The following is a 10,296-nucleotide window of genomic DNA, read 5'->3' as shown; positions in this document are numbered from 1 at the left end:
AGCTAGCTTTCAACGCTAGGCAAAATGTATTCAATCATTAGGATCATTTCCCTCCATCTTTGTTGTTGACATGGCATTCTATAAAATTAATAGTATTTGAATAAATAGCTAAAATAAAGAGCATGGTTGGAGTAAAAACATAAAACAGTTGATAGGCAAAATAAAATATATACTTTATAGTAATATTTAGATAGGTAAAATGCCTACTACCGTTAGAGATGCTCTAAGGGACACGATCACGTGATATTTTAAATATGTTATGATTGATAAATAAAATGACATTCATAATTTTACATTACGTGATTAAAAAATATAAAAAATATATAATAACTTATGATTAATTATGATTATAACCACGACACGCTTTTAAATCAAGAAATAATTTTTCCTATTTACGAGGAGAGTGGGAGTTGTAGGTATTGTTTGGCAGTGGAAAAGCAACTCACATAAGTTGATTTTTGGTTTGTTTGAGACATGACCCCTCCTTTTTTTTCTGTCTCTTCTTCTTTTTCATTTTTCTATTTTTGGGTTTTGTGGTTTTCTTGGCATTTTCTTGTGTTTTCCTTCTCATTTTCTGAGCTGGAATTGACATGTGGGCAGAGGAGAGGCATGGCGTGAGGCCACTAGAAAAGTGGGCTTGCTGATTGGTGGATACAGGTGCTTAGAAGTTGGGGCCACGTGGGAAAAAATAATATGATCCTCCATATTTTTTAATAAATTTTCTTGATTCCCAGGTCCATTAAAGAATGGACTGTTTTATATATTTAATTCAACTTTATATTTGGTCCCCTCACAAGTATAGATAAGGTATGGCTTTGGAACCCAAAAATTGAAGGCAATTTACCTCAAATGGGTAAAAAGGGGCTTTCAGTGTAGGGCTCCCTATATTTTTTTAGGTTAATTGTGATTTTCACTTTTTGTATTTTTATTAAAATTTAATGTTAAAGACTTTTTTATTTTTAATTATTATGATTATTAATTAATTTAGAAGTAATTTAGGACAGAGATAGAACATGTCCAAAGCAGTCCCCTTTTAATAGAACATGCCACTACTGTTTATTGACTTCAACAACCTTCTTGGTGGGGCAAGACTTTGAGAATGACAACTGACCAGACCAGTTGTCCATTTCAATGAACAAACGTTTTACATAATGCAATGCCAAACAAATTTGTTGATGGGTATTGTGTTTGATTTTATGATAATTTTTGTGTTGATATACTTGTTCAATGACAAGACATCAAAAATTTGATAGGCTACCACAATGGCCCATTCAATTTGCTCATAGTACAACAAATGACCATTCATTGTTTGAATACAAACCTAACTAGAATACAATAATGTCTCTTATTTCTACCTGAGACCAGAAACAAAGAACTCTGGATGGTGACAAACTCATACCTTATGATAATGGAGAGTTTTTCCATTATAATTTCCATTGACACTAACAAATGGTGTTCAGCCTGGCACTAGCAACAATACAGAGAGAGAGAGAGAGTGACTAATCTAACTACTGAACAATCAATACAGCAAATTGCATATTGAAAACTTCAAAAGGAAATGCAAAGTTGGAACACGGGAAAGATTTGCCCTGCCGCCATCTGGGAAATTTCTCACTTGGTGTAGAGAACGTCCTCCCATGGGTGACGGTATAGTGGCTGCTTCAATCTCTTTTGGTCAAAGGTATGCCTGCAATTTCAGCAAAAAGACGAATCAGTCGGAGAACAATATCACAGTGATACTGAGGAATATGCAAATATTTGCAGGGAATGGTCCCACTTGTGCATACATACACAGGCAGTCTAACCCCTACTGAACTTGGTAGATAGAAAACATCTAGCCAAGCGATGGAGATAGAGTTTTTAAATAAATTTCTTTTAAAATTCTCCGTTTCTACGAGGTCATTCATAAGAGCAAGCAAACTCACCCAATCAAACCAATGGAGCGCGCCAACACAAAGAGCCCATTCAGATAACCAATCTCAACAATCTCATCAATCTCTTGCTTGGTGAACATTCCACTGCCAGCAAGGAGATCCAAGAATAGGGACCCAATTGCACCGTCAACGTTAAGGACAAGGTTGTTTGCCTTGGTGAGAGTGTAGGTTTCAACTTGAACAGCATATTCCATGTACTTCACAGAAGGGAAATTAGTGCGGGCAAATAGTTGTAGCAACTCCACTCTCTTATCTCTGTTGTCACCTCTCTTGATCCTTTGTTTCCACAAAAAGTAAAAACAGTTTCTCAAATTAGATTCAAGTAGCAGCATTTTGGAAGCAAGGTCAATAAAGAATGCAGGAACTCAATAAGCTGTATACCTGTGTCCAATTCCTGGCACACGAATGCCCTTCTTTTTCATACTTTCCACAAACTCATATGGTGTAAGATTCTGCCAAAACACAGCACATTGACATCTTAGACTCCAGAAAAAATTAAGTAACCAAACAGCAAGTAATCTCTGATTTACACAAGAACTCACCTTGTCATAAGCATCCTTGAAGTATCGGGCAGCATCATCAATAGCCCCACCAAATCGGGGACCAATTGTTAGCAAACCTGTTTCAGAAGCACATTTCAGTTTTCCTCACATTATTCAGTCTGGTAATTTGAGAGGATATAATCTCAACAAATATTTGTAATAGGAGTATACCTGAAACAAGACTGGACACAAGATCTTTTCCTGCCCTTGCAGTTACAATGGTGTTGTGAGCGCCAGAAACACAAGGACCATGATCAGCACACAACATTACGCAAATCTGATAAGGTCGCATATGATAGTGAGAACATAGACCTCAATATAGTAATTCAAATATCAAAAAGCAATTAGAAAAAAAAAAAAAAAAAAAATTGACAGAACAAAAAAAAAATTTAATGTGGCTTGTTATAAAAATAATAATAAAATAAATAAATAAGTGATTCAGACCTCAATGAACCTTGTGCAGTAACGGGGAAGGCTGCGTTTGAACCACAACAGGGAAATGACATCACCCACGCCATAACCCTGTTCAACAATGGAAGACATTGGGATACCAGCATAGCATGGCTCTTCGCCTGCAAACAGAGATAAAAAGACAGATTTAGCAGAGTTTATTTCCAGTCTGAAGCAGAAATTCAGGACTGCTGTCCTCCTGGTATCCTAGATGGTGTGAGTTTAACAACAAAAGATTAATATTGCATTAATTCTCTATATTGTTACAGCAGTTATGGCACCTAAATATATAAGAGAAAAAGAAAACCCTAAACCCATACACAATATATATATAGCATATATCATACCTCTGTCATCAGATATGGTGGATATAATATGAGTTGGAGCTCGGACTTTTCCGCTCTTAATAGCAGTATTAAGATCCTCAGGGATTTGTGGAGGCTTAACTTCCTTTATAGGAGTAACATTGCCCCCCTCAACCTAAGCAAAATGTAAGCAAATGATTTACTAAAACTGGTGGTAGTGAGGAATGCCTAGATAATGGCAGTAATGGGTTTGAGATGTGCAACAGCTTACCAGCTTCTCAAATGTTTCTTTAATCATAGTTTCAAATGCTTCAAATGAAGTTGGGACAACAGCTCCAGCATCGTGAAGTGCTTGATTCTTGGCTTGTGCAGACTCCATCTCACCACCACTTTTGGCTCCCTAATTTAAGCAACGTTGAGCAAAATTAGAAAATAACACCAAAAATAAAATAAAATAAATAAACAATAATTATATCCAAGGAAATTTAGCAGTAGCTCACCGCATGACCAAATTGTACTTCTGACTTGAAGAGACGTGCACAAGTTCCACTGACCCAAGCAACCACAGGTTTACTGATTTTCCCCTGTTTCAGGGCTTCCACTAGGGAATACTCATCTCGGCCACCAAGTTCTCCAAGCACAACAATCATTTTAATCTGAGTAAATCAGAAAATTAAGTCAGCAAAAGGATAGGAACCAAAATACAAAGAAAAGTAACAGGAAAGTAAGAAAAACCAATAACTATATGACATCTAATGATGCAGAAGTTTAGAAGCTAGGCTAGAATAGCTTGGCCTAAGTAGGTGCTCTAGTACTTGAAAGTAGAACCAAACACAAAATTAGAAATTCAGATCTAGCTTCTTTGTAACCTTTAAGCTTGAGGCTGAGACTAATATATTAAAAGATTTACAAATATCTTCATCAACTGAGTGCTTATTGTGGCAGTCAAGCAACAAATAAACTTCACAAGAAAATTTTCGACTTGTACTAGTCAAATATTTTTACAATCAGCTGTTAAGGCAGCTAAGTATGGTAAAAAATCTGTAATAAATTATGCCACAGAAAATTGAATAGCAATATTAGGATCCTTTTTACAAAATAGCAGCAATAGGCAAGATGCAGATTTCCACTTTTGAGACCATTTAAATAATTTGTTGTTCAGGTTAAGGCATTAAGCATACATTGTGAAGTTGATCCCAATGCGTTGATGCAGATTATGCAGGTAACTTTCTCAATGAGAAGAAAATATAGACACACAAAGTTCAACTCTGTGACAGAACCCTCCCAACGAGGAGTACAGACAATGGTACCTGTGGGATGTTGTTAAACCGCAGAACATGGTCAGAAAGTGTAGAGCCCGGGAACACATCTCCTCCAATCGCAATACCTAAAAGAATTGTAAAACACCCAACTTTTATTCCAACCTAAATGTGCATGACAAGAGAGAGGGAAAAAATAGCCAACACGTATAGATACCTTCATAAATTCCGTCTGTTACACGGGCAATTGTATTGTACAGTTCATTAGACATGCCACCCTGTAATTGAACAGAAAATATATTACTAACGACCATAAACAAGCAGTTTGGATTGCTATTCTTCCGCATAACACTCCAACTGAGGGCAATAAACTTCTATGCAAGTACAAAAGCTCAAGCCTTGACCACATAAATAGAACTCAACTTTACATCGTCTATAAGTCTAGGAGGTAAAAGCAAAAAAATTGACTATTCATGAGTCATACATTATGCAATTTAATGAACACATAAATCCAAGTCATGATAGTAATCTGTGCAACTCCGTTTATTTTTGCTGTTTCCTTTCTAAGTGTTGATGGTAAGTTGTGCAATATTAAAAGAAACAGAGCAAAATATAAAATATCTATTAAACTTTTTCCAGGAAATTCTTGTGCCAGATACAGCTGGTAAGTGACTATATTTTACTTTGGAGATATTATATATTATGGGTAAGCTTAAGAAAGAAAGAGAGGGTAGCGATGAATGATTACGCACAGATTTGGAGACAAAACCAACAGATCCAGGCCTATACAGCTTGCATTGAATAATATTATCAATCGTGCCAGCAGTGTCACCAATCTTAAAAGCTCCCGCTTGAATACCTCCAACGGTTGCTGGGCCAATAACAACCTGCCAACAAGATCAACTATAAAATTAGATAAAATGTTAAGCTAGACAATAAAGAATCCAAAAAGAAGATCAAGCACAAAAAAGAGAAGTAACAGTTATATGTTCCATATATGAATTGAGAGAATGATCATTTATATCTTCTAATTAACTCAGCCTGCTTTAAAAATGCACTTGACTACAAATTATGCCCAAATTTTTTGAAAGACTTCGCGTCATTCATTTACCTTATTATTTGCCCTTGCGTAACCAATCAACTGCTTGGTGTCCAACTCAGGAACACCTTCAGCTATTATAGCCACGACTCTAATGGTTGGCTGTTTAAGAGCTGACAGAGATGAGGCAGCAGCACTGCAAAAGTACTTTAAATATGAGTAAGGGATGCAATAAAGTGCTTCTGCCCACCACAACATGATAAGAGAAATGAGGACTTACCTTCTGAATGATGCAAAGTTAATGAAAACATCAGCAGTAGGATGTGCAGTGCAAGCAGCTTCAATGCTGGGATATAAAAAAAACAAATGAAGGTAAGAATACATTTTCAATATTTTAGCTCTATTGCATAAACATACATGATTTTTATGTTTTGGATCCACATTGAGGTAGATAAATAGCAGTTTTAGATGCTATACAGAATTTAAAGCTGTACAAGCATATATTTTTTTGGTCACTTGTATATATTGAACTCAGCATTGAGTTGGTACACCATAGATTTATGCTAAAATAAAGACATCTGCAGCCTAACAGAACAATCAATCAAAACTTACAATAAGGTTGTTTACCATTTTTCCACATGTAAAATTAAGAATTAAACCATTTGCAACAATTGACCATTTAAGCACAAACATGTACCTATAATCTTACCCACCCAAAAAAGTGTACCTATAATCTTATCAAAAAATTATTTTTTTTGATGGACATGACTAAGATAAAAGTAAAACATTTAAGATGCAAGTTTTCTCCAAATATTTTGATGATGATCATGCATACTAGTCATTCTCACCAAACAAAAGTAAATCCCTTAGTAGCTTGTTAGGAGCACATTTAATTACTCTTTTCAGCTTCAAATTTTGAGTATGGAAAGTGAAACAAAATTATAAAGAAAGAAAGTACGCACGTTGAATGCACTGGGATAGCAATTTCCTCCTGGCCAAAAAAGAGTTTCTGAAAACCCTCAGAACCAGGATTGATAATTCCAGCAACTGAAGGTGTTTCTCTCCCTGGAAATACAAGAGATCAAAGCATCTTAATATAAAAAACAATTAAACAATGGAAATATTTATATTGAAATGAACAGAAACACAAGAAATTATACACACCACAAAGGAAGTCAAAATCAAGCATCCGTTGGATGGGCAGTTGCTTGTAATTGTAGAACAATGCTTGTGTAGTCCGGGAGAAAAGTTGTCCGGAAGCCATGGTGTAACTTAATGACACCTGTGCACAGGTAAAATGTCAACATATAATTTTCTCCTAATGCAAGTAATAGTGGAAGTTGTTTGAACAATAAATCAAGCACACTAATAATAAGGAAGAATAAAATTGATCCATCGGAAAAACAGAGAAACTTAGGAGTTATTACGGATATGCTCGCATTAACTAACAGCAAAGAATGATCCAACAGTTCAAAGTTTCTACTCTGATGGAAGCATGATGCAAACTCTAAGATCTGTTTGGTTGTGTTTTCGTTTCTGTTTTTATTTTATGGAAAACATAAAAAACTTGTTTGGCGAACTCTTTCCATAAACTGTTTTCGAGAAAAATTTCTAAAAACAACCCACTTATTAGAAAACACCAAAAATGAAAACGATGGGTGTTTTAAAAAATTTCATTTTTTTTCTTTTGCTTATGAAAAAATAAAATATAAATAAATAAAGAAAGATATCATTTGAAACAAGCACATGAACATACCATGTGATCCTACTGTACAACTGCCAAACAAGCAAAAGCAAGTATACGCAAACAACCTAAAGAGGAAAACAAAATGTCGCAGCCGTGTTATGTGGGTTGATGTCCAAATCTATGCAGGTTTAGCAGCTTCAGAGTATCATGATTGTTCTGTTCTGCAACAATTTCTAAAAATAGAACTAGTACAGACAAAGGACACAACTTGAAAAAATTCAACAAAGTAAATCTACAGGATTACCAATCACAATCAATTCAATGAAACAAATCAACACTTGCAAAGCAAAACGCACCAGATGATCGGTCCGATTAGTGTGAGAACAAAACCTAGAATGCACGTAAACAATGTCTGTAACACAAGTCGAACCTCGAAACCCAAATCCAAGACACAATTTTTTACGGTTACAAGTAGATCTGACAGTAATTTAAAAGCACCAAATGCTAGACTAAACAACAAATCAAAGCATATCGCATCGAGTATGTCGAAATGCCAAATAGTCAAACAAAGATCCAAAATCACACGAAGCTTAGGATACAAACACGAGCTCGAATCATTAACCCAAGTGAGAAAACGTAAAACCCAAACCCAAATCAGAAAATCCAAAATTATGATTTGGTCAACCAACATACACACATATACACACAAAACATATAGATAGATAGATAGATAGATAGATAGGAGAGGGAGAGGGAGAGAGACAGAGACGGAGACAGACAGAGTCAGTGTACGTACCAATGGGTGTGGAAGATCAACTGAGCTTGAAGAAGAAATGGTGTTCTATATCGACTATCGGAGGGTAGAGAGGGGGTTGTGTTTATATAGATGGAGAGAGAGAGAGGGGGCTACCAACAGGGGGAGAGGAGAGAGAGTGTGGGTAGAGAGAGAGAGAGGAGCACGTGGAACATGGTAGCTCACGAGGGCTTTGGTTTTCACTAATTCGGCACTAGAAAATTTTGCAAAATGTTTTTAGAATGGAAAATATTCCTTGAGTTTTTCATAATTTATTTTTTTAAATTAAAATTAAAATTCATAAACATAAATACTATAAATTAGACCTAGCCAGCTTTATCAATAGAATGGGAAAAAAATTATTAATGTCGCTCAATTACATAAGGGCATGTTTGATTGGAAGGATTAAAGCATGGGATTGAGATTATTAATTCGTGGGCCCAATCATCCTATATTTGTTTTGACATTTTTGTTTAGCATTATTAATCTAATGGATAATTAATCCAACAAATTTGTAGGATTATTAGTAATGGGATAGGGGTGGGATAGTTAATACCACACTAATTTGATAGGATTATTAATACCTCACTATTAGTGTTGTGAATCAAACATGACCTAAGAATTTTAAACTTCTTTCGACTATCTTATAACATTTGTCTTTTTTTTTTTTAAATAAGACAATTTTATTATTTAATCAAATTCTATAATATGAACTCATTATTCTTATTTTTAGATTCAATTGGATTCTATAATCATTTCTCACATCTACTTAAATTTTAGGAAATAAATCATATGAAACAAATAATTTTTGTTTTGTTTTTATTAAATTAAATTTTCAATTTAAAACCTAACTAAACCAAGTATTATTTTTTCAGAAATTTATCAAAATAATATATCAATGACAACTTTAATATTAAGAAGCATTTTAATAAAATTTTCACCAGAATAATATGTAGTAATAATTTTAATATTAAAAACATCTTAATTTTTTTTTAAATTTCAAAGTAATAAGGTTATAATTTTATAGCATCATTCTATATAATTTTTATTTATATGTTATTATTTTAAAAAAATATTGGAGAGATTTCGCAAAGTAATTGGAGAGAGAGATAGGATGTGCTGGTTGGGGGTAGGTGGATAGGAAGGTTTGGCTTGACTCAAACAATAGGGCTTAAATTACGAATATACCTTTTTCTTAAAATACAGATTGTTTTTTTATAATTTAAAAAATTACAAATATTCTCTTATTAAAATTTTTTATTTAACATAATTAACTAAAAAAAAATTTATAATTATTCTCTTATATAATAATAAAATTAACTAAATTATTAATTGAAATATATTTATAACATCATTAAAAACTGTTAATGACTTGATAATTTATTAATAAAATTGGTGATTTATTGTGAAATTAAAACTCTCAGGAGGTGAAATGTAATTTTCAAAACTACAGGAGTGATTTATATTTTAATCAAATCTCAAAAGATAAATTTGTAATTACCCAAAAATAGCCGTAAACAATCGCAACTGAGTTTATTTTAATTTGGACTATTTATAGTAGTAAATTAGTAACAAATTCAAGTTCTTATGATAAACAGTTGCCCCTTGGATCACAACTACTAAACTACCACTTATAGATTGAACTGCATCTTCTTCTTCTTCTTCTTTTTTCTTTTTTTTAAAAAAAATTACAACACATCCTTTGAGGTTTACTTATATTACAAATTATTTATGTAGTTTTAAAAATTACATTATGTCCTTTAAGGTTTTTAATTTCATAACAAATAAATCTTTTTATTAATAAATTATCAAGTTAATTAACAGTTTTTAATAATATTAAAATCTTATTTCAATTAATAATTCAGATAATTTTATTATTATATAGGTGAACAATTAGAAATTTTACGTTTTCAATTAATTATGTTAAATAAAAAATTTTGACAGAGAAGTATTTGTAATTTTTCAAATCGCATAGAGCAATTCGTATTTTAAGCAAACCTCAGAAGTATATTTGTAATTTATCCTTTTTTTAAACTAAAAAAAGCACATTTCGCGAGTATCATAATATCTGTGAGTCCTGACTCTGAGATAATCGGTTGTATGCTAGATTTAGGCCTCGTTTGGCAAAAGGCCAGTTTAGTCAAAAAGTTACTAAAAAAGTAAAAAAACCAACAATTCATACCAAAAAGTCAAAGATTCTATTTTTTTTTACTTTTTGCACATCTTTTCGTAAAAAGTAAAAAAGTCATCACAAACATACTAGCTTTTTTTAGCTCATATTTTAGCC

The 10,296-nt window shown here is 33.2% G+C and overlaps 1 protein-coding gene across 6 annotated transcripts; it reads right to left on the bottom strand.

Annotated features, from left to right (window-relative positions):
* Positions 1 to 1,245: 1,245 nt before the first annotated feature.
* LOC114264465 (ATP-citrate synthase beta chain protein 2) lies at positions 1,246 to 8,225 on the bottom strand. 6 transcript variants are annotated; one of them, XM_082872957.1, is made up of 19 exons: positions 8,013 to 8,066; positions 7,573 to 7,606; positions 7,286 to 7,449; positions 6,694 to 6,811; positions 6,492 to 6,594; positions 5,810 to 5,875; positions 5,602 to 5,725; positions 5,243 to 5,377; positions 4,708 to 4,768; positions 4,542 to 4,618; positions 3,732 to 3,887; positions 3,503 to 3,631; positions 3,274 to 3,406; positions 2,921 to 3,048; positions 2,648 to 2,753; positions 2,477 to 2,553; positions 2,316 to 2,386; positions 1,926 to 2,210; positions 1,246 to 1,687 (listed from the first exon to the last, which is right to left on the bottom strand). In XM_082872957.1, exons 3-19 carry the CDS (start codon positions 7,286 to 7,288, stop codon positions 1,612 to 1,614), a joined length of 1,848 nt encoding a protein of 615 aa, XP_082729083.1. In that variant the 5' UTR covers positions 7,289 to 7,449; positions 7,573 to 7,606; positions 8,013 to 8,066; the 3' UTR covers positions 1,246 to 1,611. The 6 variants fall into 6 exon arrangements, with proteins under 6 accessions (XP_082729083.1, XP_082729084.1, XP_082729085.1 ...); XM_082872958.1 differs by having other exon boundaries at positions 7,286 to 7,461; positions 8,013 to 8,063; XM_082872959.1 differs by having other exon boundaries at positions 7,286 to 7,437; positions 8,013 to 8,063.
* Positions 8,226 to 10,296: the final 2,071 nt, after the last annotated feature.

This window comes from Camellia sinensis, chromosome 6 (genome assembly GCF_055761805.1).
Source record: "Camellia sinensis isolate YWXY chromosome 6, ASM5576180v1, whole genome shotgun sequence".
Taxonomy (NCBI): Eukaryota; Viridiplantae; Streptophyta; class Magnoliopsida; order Ericales; family Theaceae; genus Camellia; species Camellia sinensis.
This window is presented reverse-complemented; position numbering and strand designations above follow the sequence as displayed.